General features: G+C 41.9%; 6 protein-coding genes across 6 annotated transcripts; all 6 read left to right on the forward strand.

Moving 5' to 3' along the window:
- The first annotated feature begins 396 nt into the window (after positions 1-396).
- BCR41DRAFT_210795 (hypothetical protein) lies at positions 397-2,476 on the forward strand. The gene is made up of 3 exons (XM_022019959.1): positions 397-549; positions 799-1,012; positions 1,189-2,476. The coding sequence occupies exons 1-3, from the start codon at positions 506-508 to the stop codon at positions 2,416-2,418; spliced, it is 1,488 nt and encodes a 495-aa protein (XP_021876153.1). The 5' UTR covers positions 397-505; the 3' UTR covers positions 2,419-2,476.
- Positions 2,477-2,508: 32 nt separating this feature from the next.
- Positions 2,509-4,811, forward strand: BCR41DRAFT_390264 (splicing factor, Prp19-binding domain-domain-containing protein). The gene is made up of 5 exons (XM_022028202.1): positions 2,509-3,194; positions 3,310-3,410; positions 3,523-3,798; positions 3,906-4,068; positions 4,193-4,811. The coding sequence occupies exons 1-5, from the start codon at positions 2,580-2,582 to the stop codon at positions 4,745-4,747; spliced, it is 1,710 nt and encodes a 569-aa protein (XP_021876154.1). The 5' UTR covers positions 2,509-2,579; the 3' UTR covers positions 4,748-4,811.
- A 117-nt stretch (positions 4,812-4,928) lies between these two features.
- Positions 4,929-6,560, forward strand: BCR41DRAFT_390265 (vacuolar import and degradation protein-domain-containing protein; the record flags this gene model as incomplete). Its single annotated transcript, XM_022028203.1, has 4 exons — positions 4,929-5,608; positions 5,743-5,910; positions 6,064-6,377; positions 6,494-6,560. Exons 1-4 carry the CDS (start codon positions 5,057-5,059, stop codon positions 6,555-6,557), a joined length of 1,098 nt encoding a protein of 365 aa, XP_021876155.1. The 5' UTR covers positions 4,929-5,056.
- Positions 6,561-10,001: 3,441 nt separating this feature from the next.
- Positions 10,002-12,348, forward strand: BCR41DRAFT_210834 (hypothetical protein). The gene is made up of 4 exons (XM_022019960.1): positions 10,002-10,145; positions 10,261-10,311; positions 10,434-11,120; positions 11,224-12,348. The coding sequence occupies exons 1-4, from the start codon at positions 10,110-10,112 to the stop codon at positions 12,271-12,273; spliced, it is 1,824 nt and encodes a 607-aa protein (XP_021876156.1). The 5' UTR covers positions 10,002-10,109; the 3' UTR covers positions 12,274-12,348.
- Positions 12,349-13,387: 1,039 nt separating this feature from the next.
- BCR41DRAFT_414845 (major facilitator superfamily domain-containing protein) lies at positions 13,388-15,328 on the forward strand (the record flags this gene model as incomplete). The annotated part of the gene is made up of 3 exons (XM_022029505.1): positions 13,388-13,514; positions 13,594-14,297; positions 14,412-15,328. The coding sequence occupies 3 exons, from the start codon at positions 13,391-13,393 to the stop codon at positions 15,168-15,170; spliced, it is 1,587 nt and encodes a 528-aa protein (XP_021876157.1). The 3' UTR covers positions 15,171-15,328.
- A 1,287-nt stretch (positions 15,329-16,615) lies between these two features.
- On the forward strand, positions 16,616-17,631 carry BCR41DRAFT_363504 (hypothetical protein). Its single transcript, XM_022025894.1, has one exon. The coding sequence runs from the start codon at positions 16,645-16,647 to the stop codon at positions 17,566-17,568; it is 924 nt and encodes a 307-aa protein (XP_021876158.1). The 5' UTR covers positions 16,616-16,644; the 3' UTR covers positions 17,569-17,631.
- The last annotated feature ends 3,460 nt before the right edge of the window (positions 17,632-21,091 follow it).

Below are 21,091 nucleotides of genomic sequence, written 5' to 3' on the forward strand. Positions count from 1 at the left end.
AGAGGGTAAATGCCAACATTATTCTTTTTGATTCTGCCACCCCACAGTCACGACGAGCTTGCAGCCGACAGGGCTTGGACAATAAAGGCTGGTAGTGTGTTGTACATGTACACAAAAAAAAAAAAAAAAAAAACAGGAACAAGAACCTGCAAGGAACCAAAAAGCATAAACAGGATGGTTTCTATGCGGGTGCAAAATGGTTCTTTCCTTCCCTTTCTTTTTATTTTATTCTTTCTTCCTTCTTCTCCTTCCTTTTCCTCCTTCTTCTCTTCTTAGTGGCTGTATAATACTCACTCAGCTTCATTCATCTCGTTGCCTCTTTGCCAAAGACCAACAAATCATCCTGCCTCCTTTTTCATCCTCGATCCTTGTGCACTCCATCTTTCTACATCAACTACTTTCTTGATCACATCGCTGCTCTCTTTTTTACGAAATAAGCCATACAGTTCCTTTCTTACCTTCTCACTAACTTTCTTCAAATCATACTCAATATATTAATCTCATCATGCCTGCAGAAGCTATGGATATGGATCAGATTGAAAGTCCTTTGTAAGTGAACAACTGTTTAGTCTCGTCTACCAATAACATGTGAGATTTCATTCTGTACCTGGGTACTCGGTATTTTTTTCCCGATCTTTCTATTTGGGCTACCACGTTTGTAGCCTTTTAATCCGACCTTTTCATTCCGATTAATGCCAAGTTATGCCTTCGATTTGTTTATCTATTTACAATACTTATTGTCTCTTCATTGGTATTGCCAATACTTTTTTTTTATTTATTTTTTTATACAAAAAAAAGGTCTGCTGAACAAATCAAGACACAGGCAAACCAGGAATATAAAGTTGGCAACTATGCAGCAGCCGTAGATCTCTACAGTCAGTCAATCAAGATAGAGCCATCAAATGCAACTTATTACGGAAACCGATCGGCAGCGCTCATGATGATCAAAAAGTACAGCGATGCATATAAAGACTGTCAAACTGCTATCCAGTTAGACCCGACTTTTGTTAAGGTATTGTCTCATTTTTTTTAAAGTGTGTTTATTGGCTATTTGTTATTAGTCATTGGTCATTGGTCGATAAGGTAGAAAGCTAACCAGACTTTTGCGCCCAAAAAAAAAAAAAAAAAAAAAAAAAAAAAAAACCTTTAATTAAATTGACTCAATAGGGTTATCTTCGTGGTGCAAAGTGTCAATTACAACTCGGAAATGTCAATGAATCCATCAGGTTGTACACCAAGGTACTAGAGATGGAGCCCAATAACGCCCAGGCGATCAAAGAGCGGACTCAAGTTAGCCATGTGCAAGCACAGATCGATCAGATTCAAATGTACATGAGCAATAAACAGTTTGGTCTTGGTGCCAACGCTTGTGATCGTCTCATTGGCATGGTCGATGCTGCACCCAGAAGATGGATGATCTGGAAAGGAGAGTGTCTTATTGGCAAGAAGGACTTCAACGGCGCTAGTTCTGTGGCCATGGATCTTCTCCGTCAGGATTCTCAAAACTCTGATGCCATCTATCTACGAGCTCAGGTTCTTTACAGCCAAGGCGAGAATACCAAGGCTGTTACACATTGCGCAGAAGCTCTGCGGTGCGACCCTGATTGCTCAAAGGCTCGTGTCCTCATGAAAAAGGCCAAGAACCTGGAGGCGCAAAAGACTGCTGGTAACGATGCATTCAAAGCAGGTAAACTTCAAGAAGCCTATGATCTGTATACCGCAGCATTAGCCATTGATCCCGAAAATGAGAGTACGAACAGCAAACTTTATTCGAACCGAGCCACGGTGTTGTCCAAGTTGGGACGGTATGAAGAAGCTGTTCAGGACTGCGATGCAAGTCTGAAGCTAGACTCAGGATTTGTCAAAGTTCTGCGTAAGCGTGCAGAGTGTCAACTCAAGTTAGAAAAGTACGAGGAGGCTGTTCGGGATCTCAAGGCTGCGCTTGAATTTGACAAGAGTAATAGGGATGTTCGTCGCGAGCTGCAGGCAGCAGAGCTTGAACTGAAGAAGTCATTGCGCAAGGATTATTACAAGATCTTGGGTGTCTCCAAAGACGCTGGTGAAAGCGAGATTAAAAAGGCATACCGGAGGCAAGCCTTGTTATACCATCCAGACAAGAATGATGGAGATCCAGTTGCAGAGGCCAAGTTTAAGGATGTTGGAGAGGCTTATGCCGTGCTAAGTGACCCATCGAAAAAGCATCGATATGATAATGGCATGGATGTCGACGGTAGTAGTGGTATGGATGACTTTGGAGGTGGTGATGTTAATTCGATGTTCTATCAGATGTTCATGAACCAACAGGGTATGGGTGGGGGATCACCTTTTGGTGGTACATTCAATGGCGGTGGATTTGGTGGATCACCATTCGGACATAGCCATGGCGGCCGTGGGCAACATAGTTTCCATTTCGACTAAACAAATACATTTATGATTGCCATCCATCAAAACCATGAGCTTGACATTAAAATTATTTACAATTAACTTGCCTCGACAGTCACTACAACAGTTAAATTTTAGTACATGTTTGAATCATTCCATTTTATATGCGATCCACATCACAATAGTCCAAACTCACAATGTCATCCAAACGAGTGGCTCTACCATCACTCAACTCTACATCCAAAAAAGATGCTTTGAAGCCAGTTAAGGTCCAACGTTACAGAGCGGGTCAGGTACCCGAAGGCTATGTCGATCCAGCATTAGAGTCCTCAGACGATGAAGAAGAGGAGACGGCAGCAACAGGACGTGGAGGACTTGCAAAAGCAGGGCGCATCAATGTGTCGATTGCACAGGATGAACAACCACGAGTAGCATATCAAGTCTTGAACGTGGAACAAATGACTAAGCAACGACAGCTGGAACGAGTAACCTCTAGTGGTACAGCAGCATCAGCAGAGGGTGATCGACGTTTGGCGCGTTTACAGGCAATTCATTTAGAAGATAGGAGGAGCCGTGGAGATACTAAATCAAGAAGAAGACGTGAAGATAGCGACGATAGTGATGAACAAGATAAAGATGAGGCACAAGGCGAAGAAGAAGATGATGAAGAAGCCGCAGCGAGGAGGCGAGAAGCTGCTAGAGCAAGAGCTATGCGTGGAGATGACGAACAAGAACTGTGGGAACAAGGTGAAGAGGAAGAAGAGGAAGAAGATCATGCAGATCGTAAGAGCAGAGCAAAGCGTGATGGCGAGGTAATTTTTTTAACAAAAAAAAAAAAGAAGTTTGGAAAACGATCAGGGGATGAAGAAGAAAGCCTTTTTGTTTATTCATTATTGCTTCATCTATCACATTGCCCGGTCTTAATAGGAGAGTGAAGGTTCTTCTGAATATACATCGGGATCAGAGGAAGAATCAGAGGATGAAATTGCGTCAAGGCGGAAACTCATGAAGCCTGTATTTGTTCCAAAGTATGTCTTTTTTATTTTTTTTTCCTTTTACTTTTTTAAAAAAGGCATTGGGGCTACACTTCTCTAATCTATATCCTCTTTTTATTCACTTGTTTATTTTAACCACACTAAGGTCGCAGAGGATCACCATCGACGAAGTTAAAAACCCGGATGTTGCGTTTGAGTTGGCAGAAAAGGCTCGGCTTGAGGCAATTGAAGAGCGAAAAAAGGAGTCACATGAGTTACTCAAGCAATATATCGCTCGGCAGGCAGAGGTGGAAGAAGTGCCTGATACAGATAATTTAGAGGATGTGGATGACACTGATGGACTAGATGAAGAAGCCGAGTTTGAGCAATGGAAGTTGCGAGAATTGAAGCGTATCAAACGTGATCGTGAAGAACTGGAAGCGTAAGTTGAAGAAACAAAAAAAAAAAAAAAAGAAAGAAATAGAACACTGGTGCCCATGCGGGAATTGACTACAATTATAACATTTCTTTTCTTCTATTTATCAATAGTCGCGAAGCAGAAAAAGCTGAAATTGAGCGACGAAGAGAGTTGACTGAGGAAGAGCGTGTAAAAGAAGATATGGCGTACCTTGCGAAAAAGGCTAAAGAAGAGCAAGCTAACAAAAAATCGGCTGTCGTTGAAAAGTATCACCATAAGGGAGCCTTCTTTATGGTATGTTATTGCTTATATTGAAATCTAGCTTTACGTTTTTTTTTTTTTTTTTTTTTTTTTTTTTTTTGAAAACATCGTAATAAGGAAAATAATTTGCTCCATCTCTATTTTTGGTGACTTGTAGGATTCTGACGAGGCTATTTTAAAACGTTCAACGGCCGAGGCGACTCCAGATGCAATCAAGAATATTAAAGCTTTACCCAAGATCATGCAAGTCCGCAATTTCGGACGTGCCGGTCAGACGAAGTACACAACACTTAAAGACCAGGATACATCCCAGCGGTCTGGATGGACGGATCCAATGTCAAGAAACCTTATTCAACGACATCGTATGGGTGGACTTCGTGGAGAGGATGTTAAGATTGCTTCGAAAATGAATAGACGCGATGGAGGAGGACGAGGACAAGGACGTGGCGAAAAAGAAAATGCAAATAACATGCAGTTGGGGAGTCGTAGTGATCATTATAGTGGTAGTAGACACTATCGTGATAATGATCGGAGTAGGGACAGAGACAGAGATAGAGGCAGGGATAGTGGCTCATCCTCTCGCGGAAACAGTGGTCGTGATCGTGATCGCTATTCAGAAAGATCATCGTCATCATACCACGACCGAGACAGGGATCGGGACCGCGACCGCAGCCGAGTTGAAAGTGAGCCTAGTAAAAGGCGCCGTTATTAACACTGAAAGCATTTGAAGTGTCATGTGTATGATAATATAATATAATATCAATAATCAGACCAAGTGGTGCACAAAGGATTATTTGAAAGCTTGGTTATTTCGCCCAAACGGGTGCGGCCAATCATAACTGGGAAAAGGAAATCTTTCTGTCGTCACAGGGCATTTTAAGATCTGTCCCCAACCTTTCTTCATTCAAAACATCCGTTAGCATCCTTTGTTTTTATTAACAGCCATTCAATCTGTAGACCCATAGCTTACTTCCTCCAGCATCCACTCGCTCAAGTAATCTTAAAACCCCTTTCCACCATAATGCCAGTCTACAGAGAGATTAGCCAAAACACAGATACCTCACCAATACCAACTGAAATCTCAATACAATGGTCATGTACCTGTCCGTTGGAGGGAGATGGTTCCATTCAAGACATGAACACTATAGCCACTACTACTACCTCCACCACCTCAACTACAGCTGCTCCAACAGATATACCCCCTAATGCTAGTAGCTCGCCTTCACAACAATATTCCTCAACACAGTCCGAGGGGCAACAGGAAGAACAGCATGAACAAGCACAAGAGGAAGAGCGAGAACAAGGGCAACCAGCAAAGAAACACGTTTTGACTTGTCTCCTTCATTCTAGCAATTCACCTGATTTGCTGAAGCAGCAGTTGGCCAAGAAGAAGAGGAAATTAGAGATCGACCAACAACTGCGCAAGAAGAAGCAATATCAACCAAAGCGATACGATCCGTTTGAGCCTGTTCGTATGCTTCCATCCAGGACTTTTGACCTCTATGCTGGATCACAGTTTCGGGGAATCCAACGATCAGGAAGTAATAGCTATGAAGTCCTGGTTGATATCAAGGTAACAATAATAAAAGAAAAAAAAAAAATTAAGAGAAACTTCGGAGTTGGATGTTTTTCAACATGGAAATAATTAATTTTATAATGGCGATCGCTTTTGCCCTATCCGGGAAAACTGTGTAAAAACCTGAATAGCATGTAGATTTGGAGGCTTCGTTCTTGTGCGGATATTTGCGCATCGAAGGTTTGACGGATGAATACCCAGAGTTGACGACATATTTCGAAGCAGAGATCATAGGTCCAAAGTTCTCATTCATTACACAAAAATGGGATGCCACAGAATTGATTGACGAGGAGCATTGGGTAAGGGCTGTGTGCTTTTTTTTTTTTTTTTTTTTTTTTTTTTGTTTTTTTTTCCTTCCTTTAATTCTCTTTTTTTAAAAAAATTGTTAATCGTTTTCTTTTCCTTTATTTTATTTTATTTTATTTTATTTTTTAAAAAAAATATATATTCAGTCTCTATTCAAGCCATTCGACTGTTTGGCAAGTTCTGTGTTTTATGGCGTGGATATGCATAGCCATGAGGATGATAATAACGATGAGGATGATAGTAACTCAGTGCACTGTTCGCATCATCATCACTATGATCCTCATACATATGACCATCAGAACGAGAGCGTAGTGTTTATGCGATGGAAGGAGCATTTCCTCGTACCTGATCATCGAGTTCGAGGGATTTCTGGAGCAAGCTTCGCTGGATTTTATTACATCTGTTATAGCAAGCTCACTGGTGAGATTGATGGATACTACTATCACCAGACGAGCGAAAAGTAAGTAGAGTGAATATGAAAGCAAACGTTGCTAGTTGCTGATTTTAAGTCGATGGAAATGATCTTAATACCACTTTTTTCTCTTTCTCTCTCTCTCTCTTTTTTTATTGGCATAGGCATCAACAGTTGTTATTGCAGCATGTTGATGACCGATCCTTTGGCTTGTTTGAGTTCCGTTAGGTTAGGATTAAGTAATAAAGTATCCTCTTGTTCTGATATTTCCAATTACGATTGGGATGTTTTTCCTTGACAGTTTTTGTGCCTTGTAGTTGCAGCCTGATTGGACCCAGGAATATTGTCCATTGGCAAATGGCTTCACTAAAAGGCCTTATCGATGAAAGTATGAGCAGAAATCTCTAAAACCGACAAGAATATAATTTAGAGACCATGCCTATTTTTTGTAGTTGAATGACGGTTTTAATAAATACTGGGAACCTTACCAGCTGGAGAAAGTATGATCGAAAAGACTCATGGAAATAGGACATTCTGGTGCTGAAACAATCCTTTCCAAGGCTAACCCTCATGGCAGTTTTATTGTTTGCTACTTAGGGAAGGTGAATAGGAAGGAAAAGGTTGGAAAATAAATAGGTGTATGAAATTTTGGTGAAAGAGCATTACGAGCTTTATTTTTTATCAAGTTTTTGTATAAAGAAAAGGTGCAATATGAGTGATGAATGTGGTGTATTCCTATCCGGCTCGCCATTCACCAGTCATCCAGATAGCACTATCATGTATTATCGTAGATTGGTATCTCCTGCCCACTTTACACGATCATAAAGATCACTCTCGTGCTTGCAGAAGTAGTTTTTTCATGGAAGAGTTCAATGACAATAGACTCGCAATTAAAGGTAGGCTACCTAGTAATGATAAGTCAACTCAATAAGTTCAAATTCATTTTTCGCTTGCTGATGGGGAAATAAACCAAAGAAGACACTCTTACACAAGTCAAACAGAATGCAGAAGCCAAGTAGATGCGCGCTGTGCTCAACAGCCTCGGGGATAGGGCGTTGGATGCAATTTTTAGGGGACCTAGACTTGTCTATGCATTCGATAGTGTAGAGAGGCCCATCCGAGAGATAGACGAATGCTTTTTTTTTTTTTTTTTTTTTAGGAAAAAAAAAAAAAAAAAAAAAAAAAAAAAGCACAGACCACAGCAGCTTTTAACTTTAAAACTTTAAATTGGCATTTAATTCTTGTCTGAAATTCCGATATCAGTGTCAACAATCTGATCAAAAGCAGGCAAACATCCTCAAAAAAGTATGAAAAGTATACCTTGGCCACGAGGAAAGGATACAAGCAGGCTCCCACATCTGCCTGTTACGACGCGAATGAGACTTGAGGAAAGGAGAGTGAGAGACAGAAACTGTCAACCAATATATTTAGTCCATGTGCGTCATCGCTCAGTAGTACTTGATATATAAGCGCATCCTTTTCTCCTTCTTTTTTATATATATATAAGAGATATGGATGGGGGTTGATACATGATAATATACAGAGATGCTTCTTTTTTTTTTTTTTTTTTTTTTTTTGTTGATATGCGATTGTGTGATGTGTTGATGCGTGATGTATGGATGACAATCTAAAAAGTCGATCCAGCCAATCGCCATTCCCCACAAGTCCTGCTTCCCTAAGTTCTTTTCTTTCTTCTGTCTCTCACTCCTTAAACAAAGCCCCAGCTAATTTGAATGGCACCATATCTTAAGGAGCCAACCTCTTGAAGGCAGCCTGCGAGGGATCCAACGAGCCCGAGGAGCAGTATATGGAGGAGCAAGTGCCAACCACAGTGGCCACCACAGATTGACTATTGCCAGTGATATGCGTAAATTTGCCCGTTTTGCGGCCCAAGGAATACCACTGGGACATATTTTTTTTGTACTTCCTATCAGCAATTGCTATATAGTAAGATTATAAGCTTTGGGAAGGAATTTGATGAGGCAGAGGCCTTGCTATTTGACGCGAGATTCCGCTAGAAATAGAGCGAGCATGAGGAGCTTATCATTTACCTTGATAATAACAATTTTGTCACCCCACAGAGGACGGAGGAGAAGTGAGTGCTGATGTCATGAAGATCCGACAACAATGGGCGATCTGCTACCGGCAGGAAGTGCCTTATTTTTCAATTGTTGCGAATAACTACATTGAATCATGGCACTACATTCTCCTGCGCCGCTTTCTTTTAAGAGAGACAACAGCGGCGAGCCGACAAAACGACCTATACTCTTGCAACATGAGTTCCACACTCTTAGAAGTGTATGATCAGCACTTTAAGAGTGAGGAGAATGAACCCAGTCCAGAAGGTTGAACTTTGCATGAAGAAGATCGCAGAAGAATATCTTCGTAGTAAGGCTGGACAGGGAGTGAAGCTATCAAGCAGATTAACAATGGGCTGCTCCGTGTGAAGTCATTCATGAGTGTTGGTGTGAAGTACGATGTCGTTATCAACTTCAGCAAGCCATCTCTCAGTCGTATAACAAGCTGCCCCTGTCCTTATTTCACATCACATAGTAGCTGTTGCAAGCATGTTGCCTTGGCCTGTCTTGAGATTCCACAGCTGCGGCTGTGGCACGCTGATGATGCCGACACCAAGAACGCCGGAGACAGCCAGCACATCTACCTGAACAAACCCATAAGAATTACTTGGCATATTCGCAGGAAGAGCTACGGGCCTTCAATATGGCAAACAAGTATTGGATTCGTATTAATGCTCTAAGGAAACCCAACAGTAGAGACTGGAGCCAATTGCCACAGTCCATTTAAATTGGAAAGGCATAAAATGAAAAGGTAATCAGCCCTTGACTCATGAAAATCCTGTAACCATTCCTTTGATTTCTGCATTTCATCTTTTTGACACAGTGTTCGCATCAGTCAATGGATAGCAATGGGTCACATGGTTCTGGTGCGTCTTATTGGCAACAACCAGCTTTAAAGGTAACTATACCTCCCCAAAAGGGGTTGCCTGCTCGATTTTGGAGAGAAGTCTCTGAAGTCACATGTCGGACCTTTGGTTTCTTTCAGCAAAGCGAATGATAACTCACCGACCAACTCTCTCTACTGACCAAACACAACGTAGCCTGGGGCCAAGTTGGTCTTTTGAGTCTGAATATGATTGGTGATTGTTCTACGAGAAATGTTTAGACGTTCTTGCAGGATAACGAGCTGGAAAAGCGCGCTAAAACCAAGCAGCATTTCCCCATCATTTTCGACGGCCTCTGCCAAATGCGCATTGAACTCTTCTAAAAATTCCTGAATAAGGATTGTTTTCCTTGGGTAATGAGCTCTTCCTTACATTTGGAGTAAGAGTGAAACACACCCCACCGAAGCTGCAAGCAATCCAGTCAATTGTGAACAAAAAATTAGAGAAGGCAGTTATTTTTGCAAGGTCACGTCACTTGGGGCATTCTCTTCATGTCATTAAGTCACAACTGTCGTGCATTGGCTGACATTTGTCTCCTTTTTTTCTTTGCTTCCTTTTTATCACCTACAAAGAGCAGCAGTGCAACTACGCCATCCTACCATGGCACAACATCGTAAGCGCACACGCGACACAAAGGCTCAACGCCCTGCACATGCACATCGCCTGCGGTTCTTTAATTTGCTTTTTTGTAGTTCGTTCAGGACTTGCTACCTCAATTACTTACTTCTGCACTTGGTGTACCAACGCCAACAATATGCGTTTTTTCTTTCTGTATTTCGATAGATGCATCTCCATACCATGATGTTAAACATGTGCCCATGATTGCCTCACCACTGTTCAAAGTACCAACAGCTGTATGATTTATTCCACCTCACTCATTAGCTTTGTGCTCCTTGCTACATTTATAAAAAAAAAGAGACTTGGCACTGACTCTACTTTCGTCTACTTGAACTGATGCTCGAAAATTAGATATCGCCTCCATACGATATGCATCCGTTACCTGATGACATTACCCAGCGGGTATGGCCAAGTTCACTTTCCTTTATTTTGTCTACGCTGATTTTACCATACTATTTCAGCCCATTGATTGCATTAGTTGTCTCTTCTATCTGTTCTGCTAACCTCACTTTTTCATTGAATAGAGATATCATGATTTTTCATTGGAGCACAGGATTGTGGAAGAATACCAACGCATTGTGGCTGAGGAGGCTGCCATCACGGAGGCTAGAGAGGACGCATATAAAAAGTACGCTGAAGAACGAGAAGCACGACTAAAACAAGAAAGAATCAGCCGTGCTAGAAAGATTGCGCCCGGATTCTTGGACAGCGAGGACCGTCGGATTTTAACTCCAACACTAGCTACAGCACAGGCCAGGGATCAGCAACAACAGCAGAAGCAACATCAGGCAAATTCTAGTAATGGACAAAGTGCGAAAAACCACTTTGACTATAGTGAATTTGAAGCGAATGATAATAGTCTTACTGATGAGAATGCGCTTGACAAGAGGACCAGCAAAAATAATGATGATAGCGATACAAACGCTAATAATTATAAGGAGGAGCTACTACCGGAGCAGCAAAAATCGCTGCAGAAGCTTCCTCCACAGCAGCAGAATCAGACTAGTCCTCTACAAAGAACAGATTCATCCTTGAACCAAGGCTTTGTTCAGGAAACGGGTGGAGAGGCTGTGGAAGAAGAGGTCATTGTTCAGGCTGTCCCGTTGTCGGAACTTACAGGAATGCTACGTGACAGTTGCTTAGAAGAAGATTCATCAAATACTGCACCGAGGGCTTGGACTGAAAGGGATGTGTCATCAGTGTCGTCAGAGGTATTTGTTAGTCTAATACAGATCGAACTGATGCTTTCATTTGTTACAATGGCTGTTGATAAATCTATTAATTTTTTTTTTTTTTTTTTTTTTTACATGACAGAAATCTGCTTTACCTTCATTCAACGCAGCAACACGATTGGACTTTCGTGAGTTTGAACAAGGATTGGGTCCTCCAGATCCTTGGGAGGCACCGGTTGATGACTTGACGGCTCTGAAAGACGTTATATCGCAGCAAATGGGCCACAGCAGCTCATCACAGACACAGGATATAGCACGCCCACAGCCTCAACAGCAGCAGCAGCACCCTCCAATACAAACATACCCGTACCAACAACAGCCTCAGCAAACACAACCTCAACAGCAACTACAGCAGCCACAAACACAACCACTACAACATCAACAGCAGCAGCAGCTCGGTTCATCTTTTCCACAGCCCATGGATCAACAGTTACATGGCCAATATTCTTATGGCGTCACACCCAACAAAGCGGCTTTTAATTCCTCATCTACCCCTATTGCAGCCTTTCAGCCTCCGCATAAGCCTACAGGGATTGCTCAGCAGCAACAAGCACTACAGCATCATCAACAGCAGCATCGTCATTCAACTGGTGGTATAAGCGGTGGTAACAACGGTCCTCATAATGTGACAGGTTTAACAGCAGCTCAGCAGCAGGCACGTTTTGGTAATGCGACACCTTCTCCACCACCATTGCCCCCACCACCCAACAGGGCTGTGACCGCGTCACCGAGTGTTGGAACAGGTACCGCTTCTGGACAGCCCGTTGTGAGCCGACCACCCCTACCAGCGCGACCATTCCGAGGGGCGGGGATGGATTCGATCACCTCAGAGCCCTCAGGAAGTGCAGGCGTAGGTGTGGAACATGTAACCATAACGGACCGCTCAATGACGCCTCCACGACCACCACTGCCACCACCACCTACATCCGCTCGTGATCCAATTGGAGCAGACAATGAAAGTCAACAGCATTCTCACCAGCAGGTTGTTGCTCCGGCACCTCCTAACGCCAACTCGTTAATTGAGCAGTTGCTTAATATGGGCTTCACAAGGGAGCAAAGTCGAAGCGCACTAGAGAAATATGACTATGATTTAGAGAAGGCAACGAACCATCTGCTGGATTGGGATGATTAGAGAACAAATACGTAAAGCATTAATAATTATAATAAAAGTAAAAAGCAAAAATAAAAACTAAGATATAGTTGGCAGTAATGTCGCGGTGCACAATGTCTCTAATATCTTTTAGCTTCTGAACAGGTGAGATGACCGAATAACGCTTTGGCCAATTATTGATGGGAGAATGTCTTGTAATAAACACTCTGTGGACTGTTCTCCAAGTTAGTAGAGATTGTTTAACCTATTTTCCTTTAAAATCTTGATCATCTTTCTTGCTTTCTTTTTTACTCCCTTGCTACTCTATTTATCCATTGTTTCAACCAACCAGTCAATTTTTTAGACTCTGTGAACTTGAACAGTCGTCATTCATTGCAACCTTCTTGCATATGATGAAAAATATCAACAGCGTTATTCTCAATAGCCTAAGTAGAAGAAGCAGCATTGAAGCAGATAATCATCAACAAACACAACAACAGCAGCTCTTGTATTCAACTCCACACGTCCTAATAGGGTCTAGCCCAACGGTGGGCGAAGCAAAAGCCACAATCCCAGCTACTGATAACTTTTCAGATCAAGATGAAACGGCATTAGAAACAGTAATAACAAAGGCCACTGACATCGCGCCAGGCTCTGCCACCAAGACTGATTTTAATGTAAAGAAAGAGAAGAATAATAGCCTGGGTGGTGATGCAACAGCAGATCTGGATCCAGAGAGTGAAGAGCCTGTCAATCGAGAAAAGACTGCAGACGCTATCCTTGCGCAAACTGTCGAGACCTTGCCAATGCGGCGGCTCTTGCCTGCACTTTTTGGGTAAGCAAATACAAAAAATAAGATGAAAAAGAGAAAGAGTCAAAGTAGGTGCTGAAACAATGCTTGTGCATGGAGTCATGGAATCTTTGTAACCAAGATATTTTCCGCACCCTGATCCCCACTTCGTCAACCCTTATGGTTTCAACGCACGCACACATTCATACGTCCTCCTTCGCACTGTATTCGGGCAGGCGTGGCCCCGAAACTCAGACTCGTTTGAGGAGGAACTACTCAGGTCACGTTTTTTTTTTTTTTTACTCACACGCTGTTTTATACACTTCACCTTGAAACCAAATATTTAATAGGGTTGCGCTGATTACGTTCATGGCAGCGCTGGATAGCAATATTGCGTCAATTGCGCTTCCCAGGATTGGAACCGAATTTAGAGGATCCAACCGGATCGAATTGGCATTTACGTGTTATGTCATCACATTTAATGCATTTCAAGGTAACTATGACAATACATTTGTATATATGGCTACCGTGTTCTTGATTATCCTACACTTTTGCTAATGCATGATACTTAGGCCTTTATGGAAAGATGAGCAACGTGTTTGGCCGCAAACTCACGGTGCTTGTGGCGATTGCCATTTTTGCGACAGGATCATTCCTCTCAGGAGCCTCCCAATCAATGAATATGTTTTTAATCTGTCGAGCGGTTGCGGGTGCTGGAGTCGGTGGTATTTTTTCATTAACTTATATCATCATTGCAGATTTGGTCTCTATTCGTGATCGTGGTAAATTTCAGGGCTTTATTTCAGGCGTATTCGCGATTGCAGCCTTGGTGGGGCCTGCGTTGGGAGGAGCCTTTGTAGATAAGCTCTCCTGGCGATGGTGTTTTTGGATCCAAGTGGGTCTTGCAGTCGTGACTGTACCTATAATGCTGATTACATTGAAACTACCTAGGCCGAGAGGGACCATCTGGGACAAGATCAAAAGCATTGACTGGACAGGAACCCTTCTTATGGCACTAGTAGCAGTGTTTTCATTGTTACCCACCAATCTTGGGGGTAATTTGTATCCATGGAACTCGGCTTTAGTGATTGTCATGTATTCATTGGTGTTGCCGACCATCACAGCATTCTTGTATGTCGAGGCTAAATGTGCGGATCAACCGATCGTCCCACCATACTTGTGGAGAAACCGCAATGTGGTGGTATTACTGTCTATCAATGTTTTTATGGGAATGACCTTCTGGTCCCTTACGTTTTACTTGCCCATTTACTTTCAGGTAAAGAAATCTAAATATATATATATCTTCTGTTGCTATAATGCATATTTTCTTATCGGCCTTGCCAGTAATCCTTCTTCTTACCCATGTGGCGGATGACTCTTCTGTCACTAGATCATTGAGCACGAGACAGCGACTGTAGCTGGGTTAACCATGATCCCGCTCGAGGCTGGTATCTTTATTTCATCCAATATAGCTGGGGCCTTGGCTACCAAATTTGGAAAATTCAAACCTTCTCTCTTTTTAGGAACGGGAATTGCAGTCATTGGTGTTGGCCTCTGTCTTGTGATGGCTAACACGTCAAGCAAAGTGTTTCATGTGGTCACCCTCTTTATCTGTGGTTTGGGCATCGGTCCACTTTTTCCTTGCTTAATTATAGCTATACAAGCAGCTGTGGAACGAAAAGATCTGGCGATAGTGTCGGCCCTGCTCAGTTTTTTCCGAATGACAGGATCAGGATTTGGTGTGGCGATCAATGGAGCGCTTTTTCAGAACCGGCTGAGTAACTCTTTAAAAGCATCGAGCGTCCCTAGAGAATGGGCCGAGTTAGCCACAGTGTCTGCACACAAGATTATCGAGATCCCTGCGGAGTATCGAGGCATTGTGGAAAAGATTTATTTGGATAGTATGAAGACAGTTTTCAAGGCGATGATCCCGATGACGGGGATGATGTTTATATTGACGTTTGGAATTCAACATGTGAGATTGGATCCCAAGACAACAACGCCTACGAATCCTCAACAGCAGCAAGGAAAGAAAAAAGATAGAAATGAGGACAGTGATGATGAAAATATGGAGGTAGTAGTAAGTGATATCGATGTAGTGTCTGTAAGGGAGCAAAACAAGGAAGCAGTTGATGCTCGCTCAAAGTGAACCAAAATTGGCACATTCCACATTATTTGTTCTTTTTCTTATTTTTTTCCGTTGTAGTTTATACTTCACTATCTTTTCTTTGCTCGTTGCATTCTACCTCATTCTCATCAATTCATTCCCACATAAACACTGCTATTTTGATCCGCACCTTCCCTGTCTTCTTTCTTATTTGTTTGCGTGCTTCTGCTATCGTAATAAATTCAGGCATAGCTGATATATAGCGTGCTTCTTTTTCAGATTTGTATGAGAAATGAATATGGAAATATAACTGTATTATTATATGTATATATATATATATATTTGTAAGTGATGTTTTTTGAAAATTCTAATTGCTCTTACTTTTTTTGTGATTATCCTAAGCAGATATGCACGACTGGAACTGCATCTGACATGATAAACCAAATATTCTGCTGAAAAAAAAAAAAAAAAAAAAAAAGAATGGTCGAGAGCCCTTTTCCTTTCTTGCCTGTTGGCCCTTTAGTCTGCGAACCTTTCTGCCCTAATCAGCAGTATTTGTAGCATCTGTAGCATTTGCAGTATTTGCAGTATTTGCAGTATTTGCCATTCTCAACACTTCATACAAATACAAATACAAATATCATATATACTTTTATATATTTTTAATTGGCGGTATCCTTTTGACCCTCATCCAAGACCAGAAGTTGTTTTAATGAAACGGACAATATATGTAATAATATATAGCATTATTGCCCCGATATTTTAGTCTTGTTTAACGCCCTGGAGTACATGAATAAATAAAGTTTGTGTACAGCACAAAAATGCAATCAAGGGAACAGGAACAGGAGCAAATGGTATAATGTATATATCCAAGTGCATACCAACATCCGTAGAAAAGTAACTGAACCCACAACGTTTTGTGTTTCCTCCATGTACTTTATTCAGCGATAGGGCAATTCAACACTATTTTTACAAGCGCTCAAACCCTGCTCAACACCTGTTGCTCTGGAATAACCTTGTAAAGACAAGCTATCATTCCTCTTTTTCTTCTCTCTATCCCTTTTTTTTTTTTTTTTTTTTTACTTTTTTTAAAGCCCATCATCTTTCTTCAACTGTCATCCTGCTTCATCTCATTCTTGGTCATTGTCACATTGCGTTTGCTCGTTTGCTTATTTATCCGTTCCTGAGTGTCCAGCTACTCCAGCCTGACTGCTGTTGCTGCTACATATCAAGAAACTCATCGCCTCGTTAATCTCTCTCTCTCTCTCTCTCTCTCTCTCTCTCTCTCTCTCTCTTCTCTCAAACACTCTCTCTTTCCTCCTTGCTTTTATTCTCCTGTGAGAGTCCTTGGCTTTTTTTTTTTTTTTCGTTCACTTAGTCATCGTCGCGCTCATTTTCCTTGTGTGTATCTCTCTCACCTCTCTCCGTGCATGTGCATCTCGTGTTCGCATGCGCATTGACAGACAATATTCTCATTACTTTTTTTTTTTTTTTCCCCTGATCTTAATCCTACACCATGTTCAACAACAAGACCAACAAACGCATCTCCCTTAACCCTATTGACAAGAGTCAGTATGATGGTGATACAACCCCCATTATGACTGACTATATCCCTTCAACCACCCCTACTTCTGCAACATTTCCTTCTTCTCCCAGACAACAAGATCATGGGAGCGGTAGAGGAGGATATCAACAGGCACATCGAGGAAACGGCGGGGCTTCAGGAGGACGCGGATATGACAATGGGTTGAAATCAGCACCTATCCAGCTGCCGAGCGGAGATTACGGTGACAATCATAGTAACAGGTCCCAACATGGTCAAGGATACAGCAATGGTGGAAATGGTGCGCGCAGAAATAACACCTACCATAGCAGTAGTCCAAACCATCAACAGCTTCGCCATCATGCGACTCATCGTAGCAATAATAGTAGCCATAGCGGCAATGGTGGCGGTAACGGCAATGGTCGTCGCTATCGAAACCAACAACCTATGCCAACGCAACAGATGACATACCCCTCATCGCGAAGCCAATCAGACTTGCATAATGGATACCAATCTTCACAACCAATCTATTCGCCTACGGCATCATCTTTCCATAGCCAATACTCATCATCACCAGGATCTCCTCTACCACCCTATATAGAGCGACCGACCATGAATCCACCACCCCCAAGCTATTCACCATCAACACGCGATGGCAAAGGAGGTCGAATGCCACCATCTCGATCAACCAGTGACCCGGAGTTGGCATTGTATGAGTCTAGTGCATACTATACCGATCGCAACCGAATGCAACAACAACAGAAGCAAATGATGCAACAGCGACGGAAGCAACAACAAGAGGCGCAAGATAAGGAATGCTGTTCCTGTTGCAGAGATATGGGCGAGTTTTGTCCTTGCTTTTGCTTCTGTTGCATGTTTGGTGCAGCGGCTGCATGATATCCCAACTTGCTCTTACTCTCTTTTTCATTTCTATTCCCACTCCTTCACTTCTTTCTCTCTCTCGTATTTTTTTTTTTTTTTTTTTTGCCCCACGCAAAACGTTACCCATTCACTCATTTACCAGATTAATGAACCGTTTTTATTTTTATTGCTATTAATATTATTTATTAATAAAAGTGTGTACAGTACATGTATTCATACGCAGATGGATATGTATAGCTTTGCCCTTGATGGATTCCACTCTTTTCATAAATTTGCAAGCAAGGCTGTAGAAAAATGGCTGCGTTTTAATGTCACACAAAATCTTTTTTAAAAAAGCCCTGTTTCGACTAAGCAATTGGACACATTCAACATGTAAGCATTTTTTAAATCATTACTACCCCTTTGATAATTTTATTGCACCTTTTACCCCATTAAGATTTGCAGCTACAAATCCAAAATTGGAATCTTGTATGTATATATATATATATAATAATAATAATTATTGTATTAGGACCACACTTTTCTGAAGTGAAGGAGCCCAAAACACAGAAAGGAGTACTTACAGCTTGTTACTGGATATGGAGCCTATTTTGCAACATTATCAACACGATCTCATAAGATATTTGTGCTGAAAGATAAAATATAAAAGGTGGAAGATTATACCGAAAAAAAAGAAAAAGAAATGGAAAGTCAAGCATAAAGTAAAAAAAAAATAGCTACATAATGTTCCTCTTCGTTCTCTTCTCTTATTCTTAGGGTCCGGGGTGAGTGCTGACAAGTCGGGTTTTAACTTTAAGTGTAAACAATAAAGGTTTAAAAAAAAATGAACATTTCCCAATCCTGAATTCCGACCATTTTTGGTTGCAATTTTATAAAGAAAACCATCTTTTTTTACTTAAAACTCCAATTAAGCAAATTCTATTATTTACGACTCCCCCTATTCCTAAGCCAAGTTGAAAGGGCTTGATCTCTAGAATCTGTGGATGTATTGAAAATTAGATTTCATTGTGAATGATCCTTTCAACATGTTCATTCAAATGCAGCCATTCAGGTCATAGGCGGCTTAGAGAATAGTCAATTACAAGAATTTTATTAAGTAAGCGACATGTAATTGATTAGATATACCAAAAAGGAAACGATTGAGGCATGTATCATGTGACTTACTGCAGTTACAGGATAAGGGATCTTGGGAAATGATCTAGGGATCGCCATCACACCTTTACGTGTTAATCATGGAAGCTCGGTCACGTATGAATTTTTTCACTTCGCTTTTTAAATCAGTACGCGATTTATTTTTCATTTCTCTCATAATCAACTTTTCTCCATTACTCTTTGCTCGAATTAATTCTCTTTCTCCCTCTCTTAATTTTAATCCATATCATAGGATAGGAGGCAAGTAAATTTTTATTATTTTACTGATGAAATTGTGGCTGGACGAACTAGGGACTCCGTGGATGCAGAGATCTGAGCCTGAAGAGAAAGGGCGTGATGTTCCGATTTCCAGCACGTGCTGGAAGCAAGCACAAACTTGTCGCTCATACAGCACAAGCTGATTGCCCAAACAGCGCGAACCTGTTCTGCACGAACCTGTTCTGAAAACAGCAGAAAAGCACACAGGCTTGTCCTTGAATAAAAAAACCCACAATCATCTGCATGCATAACAGGCTTCTTCTCTTTTCGCACTTCCATTACCATTCTCATTCAATTCTCAGAGAACCTTCTGCATCATCCCTAAAGACACGCTTAATACCACGAACAGTTGACAGACTAACTTTGTCTCGCAAAGCGGCCATGTACTTTAATAATTCAGCAAATGCTCGGCATCTCTGCCTCTACTTTCTCTTTATTACTAATGTTGACTATATATAGTCAAAGCCAACTTCTACTTCCATAGCTAGGTTTCTATATCTCTATATCTCAAAGATCTTAAAGACCAATAATCATCGTCTGCGATGCCAAGTAACACTGATACGATTGTACTAGATTCTTCTCTTGCAACAGCCTTCGCAAAGAGATAAAGGGAACAATCTTTAAACATGTTTAGCCCATTTACTCAATCCACAAAAAACAGTTTGTTCCCCTCGCGGAGGAGAGAACCCTCAATATGCGATAAAACTTTTTTTGTCCATATTCTTGTTTTGTTTAATAAAGTTTTTTCTGTTCTCATTCATTCTCTTCATGCTCCCACTTTCCATTCATCTTCCTGAATCAGTCTGCCTGACCTTGAAACACAATTCCTTTTTTTTATTCAATGATGAATGATAAGAGTGAAAATTTCTTGTTCGACAAAGAGCATGGCGAAGAGTATGGGGAAGTATGGCGAAGAGTATGGCGAAGAGTATGGCGAAGAAAATAGCGATGACTTTGATGAATATCACTCATTCAACCAGGAAGTCAATGAAAATCTAGACGAAGACCCTACTTTCAACGAGAATAGGTGCGAATTCGAGAGTGACGATGACTACAGCGGGTTTTCTGGAAGGCGATCGCCTGTAAGTCTATACCTTTGACTCTTAGTTGCTAGTTAATACTTGATATCCGTTGCTTCGAACCTTTTTACTGACTTCTTCCGTACGCGTCAATGCTTCTGTAGTCAGAGAGCCTCATCGACCGACGCGCCCAGCGGCAAGCGCAGGCGAAGCGTGATATATGGCGTCATGGTCAGGACAGACACGAACAAGAGCAAGTTGATGTTTACTAAAGCAACGATATAGACCATTCTGGCGGAGAATACAATGTCTTGGGCGTGAAGACGCGCGAAGGGCGTTCAAGGTCTATGTTCGAGGAAGTGCAAACACGCCAGTTGCCCCAAGTGACTTCAAGAAGCGAAGCCAGCGTCGCCGCCAGTAGCATCAGGTCTGCCCAAGCCAAACGAGGATATCCTAAGACTCCTTCTCCTCCAACAAATCAGGGACTGCCTATTCAACCTGCCAGACCTAGGTCATTCCTACGTTCAATCTCAGCATCTCATGTTCTTGGCTCACCCTCTACATCCACATTATGCGCTCCGCGACAATCCCCACTACCACCGCTACAAAGGGTCGAGAGCTTTCATTATTATCGCAGTCCACAGCCTAGGTCTTATCTCTCCTCAGTTACTTCATCGTACTCTGGACGGCATAGAGATGTGCATGGCGTTCAGTCCAAGTTGCCCATCTCTCTGCACCAGACCTCTCGGGCATCTTCATCGTCCTCCTCTTTTCGTGGACTTCCTCAGATCTCACGAGATTTAGCCTATCCTTTATCTTTTGACAACCCACAAGCAACCCTGCTTGCAGCTGAAGCTGAAGCTTTGGAGCAGCGTCGACTTAACCTACGTGCCAGTCATGAAGCATCGGAGACACGGTACACGCTATATGAATCGCTTGAACTTGGCGTTTTACCTTCGCCCGAACAGTGCGACGACGCGCCCGCCTCACAAAAGCCTTTGGCACAAGTCTCAATACATAAGTGCATACGCAAGTCTAGTATCCTTGGACATTTCTATAGTACAGATGCATCTGGCTTCTTCGAATGCCAGGTTAAGAACAGTCTCGGG

The sequence above is a fragment of the Lobosporangium transversale genome, assembly GCF_002105155.1.
Source record: "Lobosporangium transversale strain NRRL 3116 chromosome Unknown BCR41scaffold_63, whole genome shotgun sequence".
Classification (NCBI taxonomy): Eukaryota; Fungi; Mortierellomycota; class Mortierellomycetes; order Mortierellales; family Mortierellaceae; genus Lobosporangium; species Lobosporangium transversale.

Coding starts and splice junctions, on each gene's coding strand:
- BCR41DRAFT_210795 (XM_022019959.1), top strand. CDS start 506: ATGCCTGCAGAAGCTATGGATATGGATCAGATTGAAAGTCCTTT. Junction 550..798: donor GATCAGATTGAAAGTCCTTT/GTAAGTGAACAA, acceptor TACAAAAAAAAG/GTCTGCTGAACAAATCAAGA. Junction 1,013..1,188: donor TAGACCCGACTTTTGTTAAG/GTATTGTCTCAT, acceptor CGTGGTGCAAAG/TGTCAATTACAACTCGGAAA.
- BCR41DRAFT_390264 (XM_022028202.1), top strand. CDS start 2,580: ATGTCATCCAAACGAGTGGCTCTACCATCACTCAACTCTACATCCAAA. Junction 3,195..3,309: donor GAGCAAAGCGTGATGGCGAG/GTAATTTTTTTA, acceptor CGGTCTTAATAG/GAGAGTGAAGGTTCTTCTGA. Junction 3,799..3,905: donor GATCGTGAAGAACTGGAAGC/GTAAGTTGAAGA, acceptor ATTTATCAATAG/TCGCGAAGCAGAAAAAGCTG.
- BCR41DRAFT_210834 (XM_022019960.1), top strand. CDS start 10,110: ATGATTGCCTCACCACTGTTCAAAGTACCAACAGCT. Junction 10,146..10,260: donor TGTTCAAAGTACCAACAGCT/GTATGATTTATT, acceptor CTCGAAAATTAG/ATATCGCCTCCATACGATAT. Junction 10,312..10,433: donor CTGATGACATTACCCAGCGG/GTATGGCCAAGT, acceptor TTCATTGAATAG/AGATATCATGATTTTTCATT.
- BCR41DRAFT_363504 (XM_022025894.1), top strand. CDS start 16,645: ATGTTCAACAACAAGACCAACAAACGCATCTCCCTTAACCCTATTGAC.